The 21,134-nt window shown below is 52.4% G+C and overlaps 1 protein-coding gene across 1 annotated transcript; it reads right to left on the bottom strand.

Moving 5' to 3' along the window:
- Positions 1-531: 531 nt before the first annotated feature.
- IFNLR1 (interferon lambda receptor 1) lies at positions 532-4,937 on the bottom strand. Its single transcript, XM_066204545.1, has 7 exons — positions 4,861-4,937; positions 4,117-4,240; positions 3,722-3,903; positions 3,233-3,375; positions 2,641-2,797; positions 2,277-2,404; positions 532-2,080 (listed from the first exon to the last, which is right to left on the bottom strand). The coding sequence occupies exons 1-7, from the start codon at positions 4,889-4,891 to the stop codon at positions 1,169-1,171; spliced, it is 1,677 nt and encodes a 558-aa protein (XP_066060642.1). The 5' UTR covers positions 4,892-4,937; the 3' UTR covers positions 532-1,168.
- Between the last annotated feature and the right edge of the window lie 16,197 nt (positions 4,938-21,134).

The raw sequence follows: 21,134 nt of genomic DNA, 5'->3' as shown, positions 1-21,134 counted from the left end.
ATGCAGAGAGTGGCTGGGGAGTGTTTCCCTCTTTCTTTTCAAGCTTTGCTTTCCTGTGAGTCCTTTACACAAAGGCTCCTTTTGATACCGGAGTGTAAAAAGCCTCTACAAGGGCACGAAGTGATGGGACAAAGGTGATGGCTGTAAACTGCCAGAGGGGAGATCTAGATTAGATACTGGACTGCAATCCTTCCCTGGGAGGGTGGGCAGGCCCTGGCACAGGTGCCCAGAGCAGCTGTGGCTGCCCCTGGATCCCTGGCAGTGCCCAAGGCCGGGCTGGAGCAGCCTGGGACAGTGGGAGGTGTCCCTGCCATGGCAGGGGTGCAGTGGGATGAATTTCAGGATCCCTTCCCACCCAAACCATTCTGAGATTCTTTGTTCACAGGGAGGGTCACAGTCCTGGTTTCCCAGTGACCAGAGTGACCTGGCTGGGAAGTCTCAAAATTCCAGCCCAGGATGGGGGTCCTGTTTTAGAGGTAATGTTTTTCTCAGGATGAGCAGCAATTCGTAGCTCTGGAAAACAAAACCACGTACACGTGGAGATTTATATCAAAATATTATTGCTCCCAGACATTCTGCACAGCAGGAAGAATTTCAGCTTCAATAAGTATAAAATAACAAATAAATAAACAAACATGCTGCACGCTTTGGCTTCAGTTCCCTCTGTTGGAACACAGAAGGTGATTTCTGTGGGATGAGCTGGAGAACTTTCCATCCCACAAAAACCAGATCTTGCTGAATATCTCTGTGAGGAACTTCCAGTCAAGCTCTGGACTTACAGGGAAGCAAAGGCGGCACGAAGCAGTTCAAAATCTGCTCAACACTGCATTTTCAGGCCCCAGCTGGTGGTTCCACCCAGGGCTGGGTTGTGTTTTTGCCTTTCATAGCCCACCTGCAGCAGTTCTGAAGTCTCAGGTGACCCCCAGTTGGTGCCTGTTTGCTGGGGGGTCCCTCAGAGGTGTCCCTGTGTCCCTCACCCCTGGCTGAGCACCTTATCAGAGGCACAGTGACAGTACAGAGGTGACTTAGCAATAAAATGCACCTTTTGTGTCCCAAAGCCATTGCCTTGATAAGCCAGACATCAGTTTTGTCCTAGTTCAAGGATCCTTGCTCGGATATCTGGAGCTCTCCAGCATTTCCCAGGCACTCCCCAGACCTGCTGGGTACTTCAGTTCCTTCCCAAGTAATGGGAGTGCTCGTAGCCCGAGAATTGCAACTTTGCATCGTATTTCCCCTCTGTATTTGAAGCCTCAAAAGTGTCACTCAGCACTGTGGACTCGGGTGGCCCTTCTGTAGAATCCTCACTGCCGCAGTCACTGGCAATGCCTTCATCCTCTGCCACCTGCAGTGTCCACAGGGGGATGAGCAGCTGGCTGCTGGGATCCCCTCTGGGCTGGCATGTCGAGTCCACCTGGAGCTGCAGACCAAGGAAGGATTTCGGATAATCCCTGGAGAAATGAGGAGCCTTCCTGTGTGAGGGACGCTCATGGGGCTTGGCACAAATGCCCCCCAGCAGGGGCTGAAGGGGGGCCATGCCCAACCTCTCAGCCCTGTTCCCATCGTCCTGTCCGTGCTCACTGGCACCTGGGAACCTCACATCCGTGAGGGATATTCTTCCCAAAGAGGAACAGAGATAAAGGGACGTCTCCTCATTTGCCTGGCATCCCGAGGTGTCCAGCTCACCCCTCCTGTCTGCAAAGAGAGTGAAACCCAGGGCTCTGAGGTCGGGCACAGGCCCACTGTCCACAGACAGACCTCCAGATCCCCAGTCCAGGCTGCTTTCCCCCGGAGCCGCTGGGGGTGGCTGGCAGCTGGGCTGTCTCTTTGGATACCGGGGCATTTCATGGTATGGGATCAAAGTGCTGCTCTCTCCTTCCTCCTCATCCTCTGATGATGATGATGACAGTGATGATGATGATGGGAAAGAAGCCATCCATGGCAGTTGGTGTCCTCCTGGAGCTCTGTTTGTCTTCCTTTGAGGCACTGGCTTCTCTGTGTAGCTGAGACCATCACTGCAGAATTCCTTTTCACTGAACTCCAAGTGGAAGGTTGGTCCAGCAGCTTTAAATTGAGAGAAATCCTGTCAGGGAGAAGGAACGAGACAGTGAGCCCGTGATGCTTTTAAAAGGAACACTTGGATGGAAGAAAAATTACTTCAAAAACGGGAATTACGAATGTAAAACTGAGAATCGCAGAACCCCCCACCCCTCCACAGTTACCCTCTGGAAAGCAGCAAGACTCTGAGCCAGGAGGGGAGCTCAGAATGTGAGCCCTACCAAAACCTGAGGCATCTTCCTTTGCTTGGCCTCGTGTTTCACCAGGCAGCAGATGAAGGGGCCGCCCACAAAGATGGGGAGGACAAAGAGGAGGATCACAGCCAGAAGTGAGAACTTCCACTCCACTGCTGAAAGAGACAGAAATGATCCCCTGTGAGTGGTGTTTTTATAGGAATCATGGGCTCTACACTGACATACAGTATTCAAGGTTTTCAGAAAACATCTCAGGGTTGGCTTTTTTTAAATGAAAGTATTTCTACAGAAAGAAGGAACCATTACCAGAAAACTCAATTTGTCCCTTTATCAGGAAGGTTTTTCTTTCCTTGTGGTGAAAACCTGATTTTGGTGGAAGTCTTTGCCATACCTTTGTGGTTTAATAGCACACACACTGGCTGGGAGAATTCACTGTGCTTCAAGCTGATGCTTTCATAGAGGGCCCTGGCACTGAAGCAGTAATTGCCTCGGAGAGCAGTGGTGTTGATGGTCACTGTGTCCTTCCTGAAGTATCCTTCATATTTCTTCTGTTGAGGGACAAAGCAGAGGAGTGGAGGGACGATTCTGTCATCACTGGGATGGTGTTTCTGCGCCACTTTAGCCTGTGGGTCCCCACGTCTGGCATCTCCCCCAGGGCTGATGGATCCAGGGTGGGAATTCCAGCTGTGCTGGGCTCTGCTCTGGCAGGGAATGCTGCCAGTGGCACCTGGATTAGTTGTTTTAAACCTCAGATCTTTAGAGTGACTGTAGTGCAGCCTCCCCTTCCTGATAAAAATAGGGAACTACCAAAAAAATAAGGATGCACACACACACACACTTCTTTTTGTCTCTGGCTTTGGTTCAGCTCTGGTTTGGCTGGTTCATTTCCTCCAGGCCCTAGATTCAGTCCCTCCCTCTCTGCCCAGAACTTTGAAGCTCTTTCAGTTCCTCCATTTCATCTAAAAAGAGTCACTTTTACTGACCTTGTCTTCAGATCCTGCTTCCCAGAGGTTCAAGTCGTATTTCCAAGTGAGGCTCTCCACGCAGGCGGGCAGAGGGAAGGAGGCACTCACATGGATGGAATTCTCCCTGACGTTCAGGGTCAGCACGGGGGGAGCCAGCTCCACTGCAATCCAGTGAGCAGATGTGAGAATGGGGCTTGCTTGGCTCTTACCTTCCCAGCTGACACTTCCCGCGGCTGGCCCTCACTTCGAGCTGTTATCTCGTGATAAGAGGGAGGCAAAGGACACCCCAGAGAACTTAAAGCCACTTTGTTCAGCTGGGACACTGAGGAACAAATTCTGACACTTGCTACAGAATTCGTCCTCAAATAAGGGTGAATTACCCAGCTGATTACTGCTGGTGCTCACTCGAATCTCTGCCACCCACAAAGCTCCTGCATACCTGTGGGGTGTGGTCTACCCATTTGGGGGAATGTCCTTTCACCCAGGCTGTCACCTGGCAGCACTCACCGTCGGAGTAGTAATCTTTGAACTGGGATTTCACCCACGGCGACTGGGACTGTCCCCAAACCGCTTTGACACGAGCCCGCACTTTAACGTAGAAGCTGGAGAGGGCACAGGTCAGGTTGCAGAAGGATCTGGGGATGTTTTTGCAGTGAGGAACCTTCAGCCATTTGTCCAGGCGATCCTGGCTGAAAGGAACAACCACGCCAAAATATGAAACACGTTCTGCCGCGGTTTATAGAGCAAGAGAAGGAAGGGTGGGGAGCAAATGGTGCTCAGAGATTGGGACACTGCCCAGCTGGATCGTGTTTCGTTTTGGTGGAAGGTCATTAGGACAGTCATTAACCAGGAGGGATGCCCAGTAGCTGTCCTTCCGTCAGACATGCTTTGGGAGCTCTTACCTTTCATACCTCACGGTGTAGGTCACGTCGGGGGGATTGCCTTCCCCTGCAGCCCAGGTCAGAATCATGGCAAAGTCCTTTGACAGCAGGGTGACATTTTGAGGAGGGAGAAGTTGAACATGACCTGATCAAAAGGGAAAATTATGTGAACGATTTAAAAGTATCTTTGGGGGCAGGAAGTACCACTTGGTTCTCACTAAGGTGGTGTCCAAATATGAGGCAGAGCCGTTCGCTAAAGGCTGGAAATTGGCTCTGGAAGCAGCTGTGCTGCAAGGTTTTCCTCATCTCTCATAGAACATCTTCACCTCAATGGCTTTTAGAATGAGGACTCACATTCGTGTGAACAATCTGTTTTATAATTTCGAGTGCTTTCCCCGTGGTCTCACTGCATTTCAGTGATTTACAACGCACAAACTCCACCTCACTCCCTGCACAGGGCGGACACGGCTGTCCCACGCTCCTCATTCAATCCCAGTCCTCCAAGGGCAGATCCTACCGGGAATTCAGAGCTGCAGCTTTGTCCTGGATATCTTCCTGCCCCTGTTTTTTCCAGTACATCACTATGCCCACAGCTAACCCTCAAAATGACCCCTTCCATAGACAGATTTGAAACTGTCACTCCTTTACCATGGAATATTCCACTTTATGTGAATGATTCCCATTTAAAGTGACTACAGTTCATCTCTCCTCCTACCACCAAAGCCATTCAGTGGAAGGAAAAGTTCCATCCAGGTGTGCACGTACCTCGAGCCTGCTGCAGAAGGCACAGAGCCATCAGGGCTCCCACCCTCCAGCCACACACGGCAAAGCAGAACTTCCCATTTGTCATAAATGTCTGTCCATGGTCCATTCTCCTTGTGTTTCCTGTGTGAATTCCAGAGGATTGAGGAGCTCAGGAGCCGCACACATGCGCCCTGCCTCGCTTCCTGGTACAGCCCTGCACGTGTGACTGGGAGAGGAGCAGGTGTGAGAGGGTTTGGGGGGGAAAGGAAAAGGAAATGTTGCTGTGCTGCGCCCTTCAGCGCAGCTCAGCTGAGCCCTGGCACAGGGGAAGAGCTGCCTCATCTCCTGAGACACCTGGGGAAAACTCTGACCTTTGGTGCTTACCTGCGTGCCTGTGAAATATTAATAGAACTTAAATAAGGTCTCATTGCAGGGGAGAGCTATTAATAACCTAGCAACAACAAAACCAGTGAGGCTCTGCTAGCCTGGTGTTTACAGGAGATCAAAGACTTGCTCTTAGTTTGTGTTATCACAACGTTTATTCAGGAGTTAGGGAATTACTGCACTTTACAGCTGGGGGAATCATTCCCATTGAAACGGATTAAAGTTTATCGCTCCCCCTAGTAACAAAGTGCAGAGATAGGACAGGGATCTGCCCCCTCCCAGTGTGGGCTCATGAAAGGACCTGGATTTCTCTGCCGCGCTGCCAAGTTCAGGGTGCCCAGGTGTGTGCTTGGAGCGGCTGTGCCGCCGCAGGAGAAGGGGGAAATCCCTGGATCAGTCATTGTTTGGCACCTCGGCTCTGCTGCCTTCCCGTCGCAGGCAGCCCCGGGCCTGTGCCATCAGCAACCCGAACGGGTTGATGGATTTCCCACACAGGACACTTACGGCAGCTCAGACAAAAGGGGTTTTCCCAGGTCTTTCCCAGGTGGAAAACTCTCCCAGCCCAGCAGACAGCCCTGGGCAACCCTTGGGAGTGCCAGCTTCTGGGTACAAAGTCACGTTTTCCTCCAAAAAATCTCCATTTCTTCTTACCACAGGTTTCTGTTTCCGTGGCTGTTTTGCTCCCTCTGTTTAACTTAATTTAATTTTTATGGAATTTCTCTTTTTTTGTGAAGAAAAGAATTGCGATCCTTTGTAAGGAAAACAGCCAAGTGAAGGGTCCGGAGGGTCTGTCCCCCTTCAGCACCCAAACTGCAGAGCCACAGCCAGCCCAGGGCTCCTGTGCTTCAGTTCCAGGGCCACTCTCTGGGCTCTGGCTCAGAGCCCTCAGGCAGCTCCTCCCCGAGGTGACCGAGGTTTTCAGGAAGATTCACAAGAGGTGAATCTTAGCATCATCACCATCATCGCCGTCATCATCGTGTCCTGTGGAACACCCGCTCCGGCAGAACCGCCCGACCTGCGCTGTCCCGGGAGGGGCCGGTGTGCTGCTGTCCCCACCCGGGCCGGGGTGGCCGATGCCACGAGGTGTCGCTGCCTGTCAGACAAAACTCTCCTTTCGCTTTCCTCCAGCCAAACCCGCTGAAAACTTGAGGAACCGCTAAAGCTCCGGCTGAGCAGCGGCCTGGAGTGATTCCCGGAGCGATTCCCGGAGCATCCTCTCACGGCTCAGGAGACACAGCACACCCGGAGTTCTGCTCCCCTGGCCCTCCAGCCTCTGTCCCTGGCTGGGGGTGCCCAGGAAGGGGCCGGGTCGGGTGCTGCCGGGGCAGGATTGTGACCTGTGTGTGGCAGGAGCACACATCAGTACCCATCAGTGCTCTGGGAGCTGCTGTGGAGCCTTGTGATGCCTTTAGGATACAGGCAGGGATGGTGCAGCTGCAGACTGATAAGAACCTTCATCCTTGGGCAAATCATGCAGCTGTGCCTGTGTTCTCTCACTGGTTTACTCCTGTGGAGCATAAATATTCAAATATCCTTCTCCAAGAGCCAGCTGGACACAATCCTGTGCAATGTGCTTTGGCCTGACCCCACTGTGCTCCTTCCCATCCTGAGTCACGCGGTGATGCCGTGAAACGCTTTGGGATGGGGCTGTCATCCCATGGCCCGTGTCTCACCCACCCCTCACTCTGCGAGGACCCCCAGGGGACTCCCCATTTCCCCCTCCTCCCTCCCTGCAGGTGATTCAGCACAGGAGGGCAAACCCTGCAACCTTCCCCTGAGTCAGCCCAACGGGCACCTGCCCTCCCTGAGGAAGGGCGCTGCAGGAAATCCAGTGTGGGGAAGGCACAGCTGGGGCTGTGGTTGGCTTTTGTGAGACCTTTGGAAGCAGCAGGCAGCACCAGCTCCTTCCCTGTGCTGTTCTGGCAGAGCTGTGTGTGCTGGAGCTGGGAGCTGGGGAGGAGACTGAGGCCGGGGAGAAACAAACGGATTAACAATTGTAACAGGGCATTCCTGCCATGGATGGCACCACGGGAAACCAAACCCCTGATCCATCGGTGCAGCAGGTGAATGAGCAGGAGAACATATTCCTTGGCCCCCAAACTATACAAGAAGACATATTCTGAGACTGAAAGTGAGACCTCACTCAGTTCCAAAGTTTTCTCTTGTGATTTTGGGGAGAACACACTGATTTTCAACGACACTTCGGGGAACAGCAGAAAATTTTCAAAAAAAAAGATCCCTGTTTTTCTCCTCTGTCCCAAGCTTCTTGCATTGAGAGGACAACTTTGCTCAGCTCTCCCTTCCTTCCCCGGGCTCCTGTGGGTCTGTGGGATGAGTTGTGCAGCAATCAGAGCCATCCAGGAACTCTGAGCATGGAAACAGCCCTGGCCCTGGCAGGAGGAGACAGATCCCAGTGCCAGCGTGACACTGTCACCTCCAGCAGCCCCAGCAGCCCCAGCCTGGCTTCAGGGAACCTCAGCTTTCTTCTCTACCTCTGGGAAATCTTGGTTGGAGGCTTAGTTCTGACTTTGAATGTGGCTCTTGACCTTCTGTGGCTCAGCAGGGGAATTTTTTTCCTCTTCCTGCTCAGGACCAGCCCTGACACCCAGGCTGCTGATGGTTGGATTTGAGGGGAATTATTCTGGAAGGTTCACAACGCAAACACGGGAAAAGGATGGGATTAGCAAAGGATGAAATGCTCCTGAGAATTAAAAGGTTAAAAAGTCTGCAGAGCTGGGTGATGCCAGATGGTAAAACAAAATGTAACAGCGTCCCCTTGACCCAGACAGGCATCTGAGCAACCTGTCACCAGGAGGAAGGGAAGAGAATGGGCTTGATTTGTTTTTAAACTGAGTCTTGAAAGACTTAAAATGAAAAGCAAAAGCAAAAACAAGCCCATAAATTTTGTTCCCCATACAAATGCTATGAATCATTTAATCTCCTTTATTTTTTCTTCTGGGGGAGGGTTTTTACAGGAACTCAGGGCTTTGCCTGTGCAAAGGAACTGGAGCTGGCCATGATTTAAAGAGTGTGTACATTTAAGAGGCTGTTCCTAAAGGTGAGGAGGATACAGGGAATCCTGCCAGGACCCCTGGGCCCTGTAGGTCAGGATTTGTGGGACGATATTTGGGCCACATTTATGGGATGCTGGGAGGGCCCTGCACCCTTGGCAGCAGCAGCTCCCTGTGCTGCAGCTCCGGTTTACCTTGGCTGGGACCTGCAGCTTTCTGGGTGCAGTGTGAGGTGTGCAAACACGGAATCCTGGAGGTGTCTGTGGAACATTAAAGGCACAACTCTTGAGCAAAGGCAGCACCTCTGGAAGTTCAGCAGATTCCCAGATCCCACAGGCACTGGCACAGGAAGAGGGCGAAGGGGGCTCCTGGTTGAGTTCTGCCGATGAGCAGAATCCTTTTCTACCGCTGGTCAATGAACTACAGCAGTCAAACAGGTCTCACTAAAGTCCAGAGGAGACAAGTTTGGATGCTGGCGTGATCACAGGCAGATTTTCCCTGCGATGCGTCCATGAGCCAGTGGGCTCCAGCTGATCACCTGTTTGAGGCTGCTTCTCTCCCTTTCCCTGAAACCTGTCCCTTCCCTTCCCTTTGCACGGGACTGGGAGCAGGCAGGAGCCTGCCTGGACACGCAGCCGCGGCGAAACTGCGGAGCACAGCCAGGGGAACACGTGCTCGGCCACAGGGAGCAGCTCCAGCCCCGCGGGAAGGGCCCCGGGGCACCGAGCCTCCCGAAACCCCCGCTCCCCCCCAGCCGCGTGGGAAACCTGCTGGAGACCCTGCGTGTTCCAACAGAGAGAGCCTTAACACCGGCCTCCTGTGCTCCCTGAGCCAAGCTGAGCTCCCGGGGGTCACCCCACGGCTTGGGGGCATCTCCTGGCCGGGGGATCTGCGGTCACCCCGCTGTGAGGGGTTTCTCCCCTGGCTCAGGACGGTGGGTGTGGAATGCTGGCCCTGACTGTGAAACCCTGCCCTGCATGGCAGGAGGGAGCGGGGATCTCTGCGCGGCCATCACAAGCAGGAGGTGAACTTTGCCTTGCGTGGATTCTACCAAAGTGAGGGCACGCACACTGGGGAGGAGGAGTGTGGCACGGAGCTGGAGTGTCCAGAGAAGGGAACGGAGCTGGGAAAGGGCTGGAGCACCACAAGAGGCTGAGGGAGCTGGGAGGGCTCAGCCTGGAGAAAAGGAGGCTCAGGGGAGACCACCTCACTCTCCACAGCTCCCTGACAGGAGGGTGCAGTGAGGTGGTTTCAGTCTCTTCTCCCAGAATAAGTGACAGGACAAGAGGGAACGGCTTCAAGTTGCACAGGGGAGTTTTAGATCAGATATGAAGGAAAAGTTCTTCAGTGAAAGGGGTGTAGAGCGTTGGAACAGGCTGCCCAGGGAAGAGGTGGAGTCACCATCCCTGGAAGTGTTCAGAAATCCTGTGCATGTGGCACTTGGGGACACGGTGGCAGTGCTGGGTCGATGACAAAGATCTTTTCCACCCCTTGAGGATTCCATGGTTCCATGGGGATGCCGTGAATGTTCTGTCTTTAACTCGAACACCAGCAGGAGCAGGTGAGTTACCTGCACAGGAGGATGTGCAGGGAGCCCAGGGAGGATTTCCAGGCCAGGCCTGGGAGATGCTTTTCCCCCGCAACCACCGGTGGCAGCAGCTTCCTGGTGGGGTGGGAAGTCTTTGAATGTTTGCAATGTTTTGCATTGCAGTATTTGGATGCCAAAGCTATGCAGTGCTGTAAAAGTTAATTAGCCAGGTAACTAATTAAAGACTTCTCCCTTTTATTGTTGCCAACTTGGGTTTCAGAAAGGGGCTTGTGTCGAAGTGAATCCAGCCACACACGGCAGTGAAAGAAGTGATAAACCATTCACAGTCCAATTAACTCTCCTGGGACTGGGGAGGGAAAATCCCATCACTGGCTGGGGGAAGGAAGGTCCTGATCCCAAAAAGCACCACAAGTGACCCAGCCTTGGATGCCTCTCCAAGGACCTTGCTGTGGAGGGAACAGGACAGGGTTTAGAGGTGCCGGAGGAGGTTCTGGTGCTGGAAGGGTCCCCAGGAGGGTGACATACCCTTGGGGACCTGGTTTGACCCTCCTGGTAAAGGTCCAGGGTGGGGTTGATGGGACCCTGGGCTGAGGGGAGGACACCAGTGTGGCACTGGCCTGTGGCTCTGCAGTTCTGTCCCCAGAGAGGGTCCCTGACTGCTGAGGGTTCCCCTGGAATGGGGAAAGATCTCACTGGACAACCAGCCAGGGATAATCTCTGACAACCTCCCATCATCTCACTCCTCTGGGTGTCACAAGGCATCACCACTGCACAGGAGCTCCGGGAGGTTTTCATAAAGGATCATCACGTTCCCGTGGCTGTGGGGCAGCCTTGGCAGGGCGTGGGGACACGCGTGTCCTGCCCTGGCACTGCTGGGGTCACTGCGGCCCCGGGGAGCAGCAGTGACAGGGTGCAGGGCTGAGCTGGGCTGAGGCTGCTGTGCCTGGCCCCCAGCCAGCAGACAGACGTGCTGTAACCAAGTGGCACCGGGCCCAGAATTTCCAGGAGGGGTGAGCTCCCATCCCAGATCCGGAGGGGGCCCGAATTTCCACCGGCGCTCCGCACGTGCTGGGAGCACCCAGGGTCTGGGCTCTTGTGAAATCCCAGCCTGGCTGAGGGTGGCTGAGTGCTTGGAATTCCTCCCAGCTGCCCGGCCCTCCTTCCCCACTGAAAAAAGAGGGGAATTGAGCAATTCCAGCGAGAGTTCTGAGCCTGGGGAGCCCACGTAGTCCCCGGGGCAGGCACACAGGGCATGAGGCCGCTGCCGTTGCCAGGCTGCTGCCTGGCACCTCAGAGAGCTCAGAGTTTTGATGACAGCACCGCTGAGATCAGTGCGTGGCACATTTACACCACCCCAGGACCTGGGCAGAATCCTGATACTGGGAGAATGCTCTTCCCACCCCCGCTGCTATCAGGCCCAGCCCTCAGATGACAAGAATTTAATTTAAAGGCTCAGTCTCTTGTCTGAACAGCTCCCTCCTTCCCCCACTCTGATGAGAGGAAAATCTTTCGGAGAGGCATCCAGGCTGAGTGGGAAAGCTCTGGAGAGAGCTGTCTCTTGCCCTTTAGCCATCCAGAGAGGAAGAGCTCATCTGAATGAAATGAGGATCAATCAGAGGGAGGCATGGGAAAAGCTGGGAAAAGGAGCCTCCAGTGATGTATATTCATGGGGGGGAAAACCTCCCCCAGACATGCAGGAGCTTTGATGAAAACCCTCCCAGCTGTGCTGGGCCTTTGAAGTGACACAGCAGAAGCGCATTCACGATTAGCCAAGAGATAGAGGCAGATGAGTTCTCAATCAGCTGAATCCTCCTCTTTAGGACAGACTTTCAAGCTCACTTTTTATAACTCCGTCCAAAATTAATGAGAATCCTCTGCACGGCACCCCAGCCTCCTTCTCCCCTTCTTCCTCCCGCACCCTTGATAACCCACAAAGGCTGGATGTCCCGTTCCCAGAGGGCAAGGGCTGGGGTGCTCTCGGTGCCCAGGATAACTGGGAGAAGTCTTGAACCCTTATCAGGAAATAAAACGCTGATGCAAATGGGTTACTGCTCTTTTTTTAACCAAAAGGTTGGTTTCTGAGACGCAGGGATTGAGATGAAGCGTCAGCGTTTCATCAGCAGCGTGTCTCTCACTCGTATCTGCTCCCCTAATCTGAATCTTCCAAAGCTGAGTCTGAAATCTGTGCTCTGGCTCTGCTGGAGCTGTTTTTAGCTGGGAGCGCCTTTGCAGGGGATGGAAGGGATGGATCCCCAACACTGCAGTGGAATTCTGGATCCCCCACATGGAGCTGCTCCCCAGGGAGCTGAACCCCATCCCTGGAGTTTGCATGAGCACCCAAAGGGGATTTTTTCCTGCTGGGAGGTTCCTCTGTGCACAACCTCAGTGCACGGGTCTGTTCTTTCCAAAATGCAGAAATGCACTTTCACCTGAGCTCGGCGACTTGCTAAGCACAAAGTCCTCAAGTTCCTCCTGGGGAAAACCTCCAGGAGTGCCCGGGAACCCAACCCCAGGTCATTTATCCCCTTGGTGCCCTTTCCCCGAGGGTGGCTCCTGGCAGGGACACTTAATGGGAAGAGGCAGATGCAATCAGCCAAGTGAGATGTGTTTAACACACTTCAAGGTGTGTTGGCAGCCCCAGATGATCAAAGCCTCCCTTGTGATGCAGTGGCATTGCCAGGGTGTTTACTTTTAACTCTATCAGATAAGTTGAAAGAAAATCAGTTTTGATGTTGTAAGAAACCGATTTGGGAATGGTCAGAGAGAAAAAGTTGCTCAAGAGTTCAGTTAACTGGGAGCAGGGACATTGCCAAGGCTGAGAGGGAAAGAGCACCCATTTCTGCTTCTTTGGGTGCTGATTTTCACTTTCCTCAATCATTTCACAAGCTCAGAGCTGAACTGGAAGTGTGAAATGTCAGATTTGAAATGGAATCATTCTCTTGATCCCCGAGAATCAGCAGTGGGATCATTCTTCCATGGGGCAGGCAGGGATTTCCTCTCCCTGTCCTTTAGGAACAGCTCCATCCCAGCTGACTCCGGAACATCAGCACTGCTGCCACCTCTGCAGATGGGTCCTGTCCCCAGGCCACGGCAGCCTGCGGTGCCCAGGACATTCCTGGCACCTCCCAGCTCTGGGGGAAGGTGGAGAACGAGGAAAAGGGAAGGAGCCCAAGCACCAGGCAGCCTTGTCCTGGACATTCCCACTGAGATCCTGAGCACAGGAACAGGACACAGCTGCTCCCACCCGGCTTTTGGCACAAATCCCGCAGAATCTCACAGCAAATGGGCCAAGCCCTCTGCCCTCACCCCAGAGATTGCTGTTTCTTCTTGGCGGGCCCTGCTTAGGAAGCCTTTTCTCCCCCTGACAGCACTTCCAGAGCTCTCTCGTGGGCAGGGCAGGGGCTGTGCCTGCTCCCTGCCAGGCTCATGCATGAGAAGATCTTTAGAAAGGCAGGAGACACCTTCCCCTTACACCAGCCAACAAAGTGTCACGTCTTGAGAAAATGAAATGAAATCTAAAGCGTCACCTGTCCTGCAAAAATAATCCAGGGGGGAGTTTTTAAAGGGGCCTCAGATTTTCAGTTCTAACTTTTCTTGAAAGGGGGGAGAAAAAAAAAAATCAGGTCTCGGCGCTTTAACTATTTCTTTTGCGGTGGGTTTGTAGACACAAAGACAACATTGGATCAGTGCCCTGAGCTCTGCGGAGCCCCGGTGCAGAAATGTGGCAGTTTGAACCTGCTGATGTTTGTTCACACTGTGCAGCCTGGTGAACATCCAGGGGGGGTGGCCAGGGACAGAGGAGTTATTTCAGCCTCAGGAGAGCAGCTTTGTCCTTTGCCAAGTGGTTCTGCTGGGAAAACTCTGAAAGACCCTTTCAGGCTTGGTTTCCAGCCCAGCCCAAAGCAGAATTGCGTGGAAAGCATGGGAACAGCGTTTGGGAATGCCTTACACCGAGGCATTGCCCCCCAAGGCAGCATTACTTAAGTGCCATTAAACGCTGTATTTTTATCAGTACAAAAGCTCAGACACGACAGAGGGAGTTTTGTGTTCCTCGCGGATCAAACCCTTGGGTTTTCCTTCCTGCCCCACCAGCCATCCTCTTCCATCAGGGCAAATCCCGTTCCCTGTCCCACTCCACGCCCGCTCCATCTCATTTCTGCCCTCACCCAGCAACAACCGCCGAGGCAGAGGGAACCTTTCCTCCTGTCTGAAGGAGCGTTGGACCCGCACGAAAAGCTGAAGGTCGGGGCCTTCCGCTGCCCCTTCCCTTGGATGGTTTGAAATCCACATTTCTGGCATGAAATCTCTCCGTGTAAAAAACCCTCCACGGGCATCTCTGAGGAGAGAAACGTGGCACAGATTGCTGCAGCTCCCCTTTAGTTGGAGCCCGGAGCGGAGCAGCCAGGGGCTGTCTGTTGTGAAAGAGGATTTTTTTCGCAGCCAAACCTGCAGTTATGAAATGAAGCCTGCACCTCAGATATAACAGAGGAAGATCATAGAGGCACTTACTGTAATTACTGCTAATGACACTGACACTTACCCATACGTTAGCTCCATATAAACCCTTTTTATTCCCTGCGCAGACAATGAATAATCAGCGCCGTCCATCAGTGCCTTTTGCAGGGTTACATCATGTTCCTCGGGACAAAGACCATCTCTTTGAACACCACTTGCACCCAGATTTCCAGGGCGTTGAGTGCCACTGTAATAAAAGCTTGTCAAAATTGCCAGTGAATTCATTAGGATCGGGAGGGACAAGTTATCTGTAGGGCAAAACTGTTCCCAGTGGACCTTTTCATTAGCTTTTTATTGGAGCGTAATTTTCTAGGGTGTTATTTCACTTTATGGAGGAAGTCTGTTTTAGGCTTGGTTCTTTTGCCACTCAAATTGCAAGGCACGAGTTTAGGGGCTCTGCTGGGAGAGTTTTGCAGTTTCTGGATGTTTTGGCATCCACCTGCAGCTGTTTCCCTGTGAAATGCCTTTCTCCTACCTGTGTTTTGGCACTTGCTCAGCCCTACGTGAGTGAAATGCCTCTCTCAGCCTTGATTAGGCATCAGGCATTTGCTTGTGAAAACAACAGCTCCCTTTGCCCTTCCAACATCATTTTTCCTGCAGACAAAATCGGATTTATTGCATAAACAAGGTGTTCACTATAGCTAAGGTGAGTTGGTGGTTAAAAGCAGCTGTGGTTTACATCCCTTTTCAGCCCACCAAAGCCCAGCCCTCTGGTTTGGGCTGCTGCATTCCCGCTGACAGCAGTAATTTCTGGTGACAGATACAGAAATGTCCTTAGGGAAAATACAAGAGTGATGGAAGTTTCCTGTGGGAAAAAAGGTTTTTTCTTTCTTTTTTTTTTTTTTTTAAGTGCTTTCACCTTTTCAGTTTTTTCTTTTTCTTTTTTTTTTTTTTTTTTTTTTTAGGGACAGTTTCATGACAGGCGTTTGAAATCTCTTCATCCTCTTAATTCCCCCACGGTTCTCCCTGCACCTCACGAGGAACAATCAGGTTCTTTTAGGATCAAACCTGAAAAATTGGCTGTGCTTTCCAACTGTACTGGAGGCAAGTGGCAGCCAGTGGCGTGGATTTGCTGCAATCACTGGAAAGGCCACACCTCTGTGTGAAACACTGTCTTTTGCATAGCAAGTGATACTGGGAGTTAAGTTGGATTGCACAATTCGGACTCTAATCTTGACAGCAACGATAGCATCAATTCTGAGTCAGAACCCTGTTTTCCCGTATCTCAGAGACAGGATATTTTCTGCACAGCAAATGGCAAAAAATTTACATGTATGCAAATGAGTTTAATCTTGATCCCACCGCTCCTGAGTGAGTCCGGGGTCAGGGAAGTCTCCCACTGGATGCAAATGGCCCTTGATGAATCCCAGGTGGAACAAAGGTGGTACAGATCCCAAAATCGGAGGGATTGCAGTAAACAAAGGGGAGGAGGGAGGTTACAACAGCCCAGATCCTGAGATTCACCTGTTGTTAAAGCCTTCGGTTGGGTCATAGTGCAGAGCCCGAGAATTTCATTAAAACAACAGCGGGAGGTGATAACATTGTACCTGCTTACAGCAGCTTCCATCAGCAGCGTGTCAGAGCACGGAAATGAGTAAGGGAAGAGCTGCCCACAGCTCCAAGCAGTAAATAACTGCCCAGCTCAGGCCACGCTGCCTGAGCCTCACCTGTGAGCCAACAAAAGCTGCAGCTCCCTCAGCCTGGGAGTCCGTCAGCCTCAGGAAAATCCTGGGAGCTTGTGCTGACAGGCACAAATATCCACCGCTCATTTTTGTCTCACTGACCACCCCAATTTCACTCAACTCAGTTTTCTTGGCCTGAAAACTGCCTGCAGTGTGTTGCTTGGAGTCAGCTGTAGGCGTGTGAGTGCCCATCTGTGCCCTGCAGGTGCTTTAGGGAAGAGAACGTGTCTCGCTCAGCCTTTGCCTTCCTGAAGCGCCCCGTGAAATCCTGGGGAGGGAGAAGCCCCTCACCGCAGGGCCTGCCTTGCCTGGGCACTGGGAATTCTCCACACCTGCACGGGTGCTCCTCCTGGCCTCACACAGCCGGGATTTCTGATGTGTAGGGGACGTGCTTCGACGTCACATCCTTAATTCTGCCCTTTTTAACTGCTTTGCCTCCTTGATGCCGTTCCCAGAATGTTTTCTTTGAAGCAACATGGAAGGAGATCACGAATTGATACATTTGCTGGCTTGCCTTTGAGTATTTTGCTGTAATACTGGCAACTATTACCTCTGATAAAGAGGAAATGTGTCATAATGGGAAATTAATTGCTGCTGTAACACAGGACCCCTGTGTGGAGCTGGGCCAGCCCAAAAATCCCTGTCCCAAAGAGCTCGGATGTGTCATCAACCTGCTCCTGGAGCTTTCTTGCTTCTCCTTGCAGTGTTTGGTGATAGAATTCCTGGGTTTTGTTTTGATCGGGCCAGTGACTAAGATATTTATGCTGTAATTGCTGCTTGTTTCTCTCTGTTTGATTACAGCCTGCGTGCTTTGAGGAGCAGAAGGTTGATGGCACATGGAGCAATCCCTTGTTTTGGTTCTAATTGCTGAAGTCGGGCAGGGGAAGTGACAAACACCCCTCTGGGAGTCTGGGTGAAGCTCTCCGCTGTGTCACTGTCTCCTGACATTTCCACAGTTCCCTGACAGGAGGGGACAGCCGGGGGGGGGGGATTTGGGATCTGCTCCCAGAGGACAGGGACAGGAGGAGAGGGAACGGCCTCAGGCTGCGCCAGGGGAAGCTCAGGGTGGAATTCCAGCAGGAATTTCCTCATGGAAAGGGTGCTCAGGCCTTGGAGCTGCCCAGGGAGGTTTGGATCCCCATCCCTGGAGGTGTCCCAGGGATTCCTGGAGGTGGCACTCAGAGCTCTGGGCTGGGGACAAGGCGGGCATTGGGCACAAGTTGGACTCAATGACCTTGGAGATGTTTTTCAGCCTCAATGATTCCCCGATTTTGTCATTCTGTGGTTCTAAGCTGGGTCTTTTTTGGGGAGACCTTTTCAGCAGGATTCCCCAGGATGTTTCTTCTCAGAGGACACTCCATGGTGGATCCTGTAAACTTTTGGATTCTCTTTGCTTTATATCTGAATCATCCCTGCCTTTTGAACAAACTTGCCTCCAAATAAACCAGCTGGGATCTAGGGAAAGGGACTTTTCCTCCAAATCCTGTATGAAATCATCCTCAGAGACCCTGGGCTCTGGGATGATGCTGCAGTTCCCAGGTTTCTCCCTGGCCATGAGGAGCTTGGGGCTCTGTGACGGAGCAGCCGCTGCTCAGGGCACACCACAGTTACTTTAATTGGGACAACTGTGCTCCGGGATCCTGAGGAGGCCTGCTGTGTTCATTAGAAATTGATGGTTATTACAATTAATCATACACTGAAATTAATTGCTGGGGAGAAAAAGGAGGGCCGTGTTGATCCATCCGTGAGGAGGAGAGCAGAGATTCCCTCTGTGGTGCTTCCTTCTCTTGCCATTTGTGCTGATTTTCGGTGACTGCTCCGAGTGACAGTTGGATGGATTTATCTGATGTAATTCATTCCCCTCTGCAGCCCCATCTCCAAACAACAAAGCAGGAGAAAAATAACTGCTCAAGCAGCCCTTAATCCACCCTAGCCAAGGCAGAGACGCTCTGAACTGGCCTGACAGGAATGATGAGTGACAGAGCTGGGGGCCCTGCAGGGAAACCTGGTCCCATAAACCTCCTAATCCCTCCGGATCCCTGTGTCTTTGGAGCTGCTGGAAGTGTTCTGGGCCAGAAGATGTCGTGGGGCTCTGGAGTCCTCATGGCTGGGGTTTTATCTCTTTGTTCTGGGGGACTGTGTGCCTGAGACCTCGTGAAAATGGGATTTGATCTGGATGTGGAAATTGACTCAGAGCAGACAGGAGAACTGAGGCAGAGGGACTCACCCCGTGGGTGAATGTTGAAAGCACTGGGCAGGAAGGAGGCCACTTCCAGAATAGGTTCTGGCCTCAATTTTATGCATTTTTTTAGTGTGGACTGATAAAATCTGATGAGTCTTATCCAGATTTTATCATCAAAAGCAGGGGAGAGCCAGGGCATTCTGTGGAAAGAGCAGTGTCACCCTCAGGACCAGAGCAGCACAAGACACTTGGCGTTCGAAGCACAAAAACGCAAATTCGGGTATTCAGGGATAAAAAAGTGATCAGCTACAAACAGGGGATGTTTAATTTGGAGGCAACAAAAGCAGGGAAGGGCCTGGCTGTGCTGTGGTCATCTGTGAGCTCTGGGCTCCGGGCAGGGGGAAAAGGCAATTCTCAGAGGAAGGACAAAAGTGATGTAATGAGTTTGAAGTGAATTTAGGATGACACTGAGAGATTTTTCTGCTCACCAGAGATGAAACATTGTGGAGACATCCAGCAAACCTCCTGCCCTCCATGTGTCAGTAGATGGGGAGTGCTCAGGAGGAAGAGGAGCCCAGATCAGCCACAGGTCCAGTCTTCCACCACCAAAGGTGGGAATTGAAAATCAGCCCCACAGCCAGCGGCTGGTCCAGTGCAGGATCTTTGTCTTTTACCTGGTATTTCCATGGGTGGTGAAACTCCTGCAGAACGTACCCAGCCGCCTGAGCAATGCTGTGAATGGGAGGAAAAATTCCTCCCTTGTCCCAGAGGCCAGCAGCTCGTGCCCTCCAGCAGGAGCTTTCATTACCCCCAATTTTCCCCCTTGGGTTATAGGACTGCCAGTGTTGTTTGCAGTTGTAAAGTTTTCCAACTCATGTTTGAAACCCAAACGTTATTGTTTGTCTCAGTGTCCTTCCTGCAGCTGCAAATTCCTGTGCTCTGGACGCAGCCCCCTGCAGGAGCCCACCCTGTCAGGGAACTGTGGGATTGATTTAGCTCTATTTATTCCTTGGTTCTACATCTTATAGTCATTTCCAATAAATAGGGATGAGAACTCCCTTTCCAGCTGAGGGCTTTGCAAGGGTCTGGACAGAAGCACATGAAATCTTTTCATTCCAAAGGAAAATATTATGGAAGGCAAGAACATCCAAGAGCGGCTGCTTTGGTAGGAATGGGAAGCACAAGCAGCTTCCTCAGCACACGGGATGTCCTGTGAGCCAGGACTGGCACCCCTGGGCAGGAGAGGGGAGGAGTTGCTCCGTAGTAAATATTTCTCTGGAGTAAGCTACACAGAAAGGAAAGGAAAGGAAAGGATGGAAAAAAGGGAGATCCAGGGATTTGCTCCCCATCTCTGCCCTGAGTTTCTGGATTCACAGGGGCAGGGACTGGAGCTCCTGTAGGGCCCCTGGCAATATCTGTGTTTGTTCTGCAAAGTGCTGGATTAGGGAAGCACCAGGGTGGGAAGGGGCTCGACACTGAGTAAAGGAAGCTCCTCAGTGGCCCGGGATGGGGGGAAAGCTGGGAATTCCTGCTGGAATTCCTGCTGGAGAGGAGGCAGGGCCCTGGGAGCCCCAGCTGGCTGGGAGGCAGTTCCACACCTGCCAGCCCTGCTGCTCCACACAGCTCCACAGCCCTCTCATGAGCTGCTTTACTCGGGTTTTTTCTTTTTTCCTGGTCTTAATTCTGTCCTTTTCCTGCCCTGCTCCCCTCCTGGCAGTGAGGCCCTGGCTGGGCTCGGTGCTTTGCTGGCAGGCGAAGCCCTGCTGAGTTCCTCAAAAGCAGAGCCTGGCAGGGCTGCAGGCAGAGGACACAGAGTGAGGTGAGGAATGGTGGATCCAGCAGCGCTGGGCTCCCTCATCCTGCGGCCAGAGGAGGCTCTGAGAGCTCCCAGGACAGGCAGGTGACCCCCAGAGCCCAGCTGAAGCCTCAGGAGGTTTTTTCCCTGCTTGGTTCTCCCACCTTTGCCGTGGCAGGGGGATCCCTGAAGCAAAGCAGACCCAACCTGGCCCGGGTTGTCCCCTGAACACTCAGGTTCAGTGTCAAGGACGCGCTTTGGGAGCCGAGGAACCTCGAGCTGGTGCTCAGGGAGTGTGGGAGAGGCTCCGGCTCTGACCTTCAGCGCCACGAGCACAAACAGAGATCCCCGGCTGCGATGTTTTTACTTGCATCAGGGCTCTCCAGATGTGGAGGGGCCCCTCTCAGATGCTCGGCAGCGATAACTCGGAAGGCGTAAATAAATCCCTCTCTGCCGAGATGCCAGCGCCGACGGGGTGGGCTGTACAGCGCAGCATTTGTAGCTCTCATTTCCACGATCAGATGGGGAAGGGAGGCAGGCGGGTAACAAAGGGCGCAGCTGCCTGCCCCACAAACTGGCTCCGAGATCAACAGATTCCCTGAGCCCCCGAGGTGCTGGAGGCTTTAATCTCCAGCTCCATGGAGATGCTGCACGCCATTAGCGCCCTGCTCATTACTGCCTCTTGCTCCGTTCTTACTCAAAGCCCTCCAGATAAAAGGGGAGACGTTTAAAGCTCACTTTTCTCTGGCAGTTTCCTACTCGGCGCAGTTTTACCCCGCCTCTCCTTTCTCCCTGGCCCTGAGAATCTCCCAGATTTGTTTGTGGTTTTCATTTTTTTCACAGGAAGTTCAGACTTTCCTTTCCCTTATTAGGAACGTCTGTGATTCCGTCTCCTACACATCCATTTTGCCATCCTTGAACAACCTTTTCCTCCACGCCTTTCTGCATCCCATACCCCAGGCTGGTTATGATCTTGTTCCCCCACTGGGTGGCTGCTCATGTGTTTATTTGCAAAACTGGATGGAGATCTTCTAAGAGGAAGATATTTTCATTTAATTTCCAGCTGTCCTTGCTCCAAAGAGAGGCAGAAACTTTGCAAAAGGAAGATCTGAGGATTTTTTTTTTTTCCCAGTCCCAGCCAGAATCTGAAAACAGGAATTGTTATCTTGGCTCTGCT

This window comes from Chamaea fasciata, unplaced genomic scaffold (assembly GCF_029207755.1).
Source record: "Chamaea fasciata isolate MVZ Bird 193981 ecotype frontalis unplaced genomic scaffold, bChaFas1.0.hap1 SCAF_26, whole genome shotgun sequence".
NCBI lineage: Eukaryota > Metazoa > Chordata > Aves > Passeriformes > Sylviidae > Chamaea > Chamaea fasciata.
This window is presented reverse-complemented; position numbering and strand designations above follow the sequence as displayed.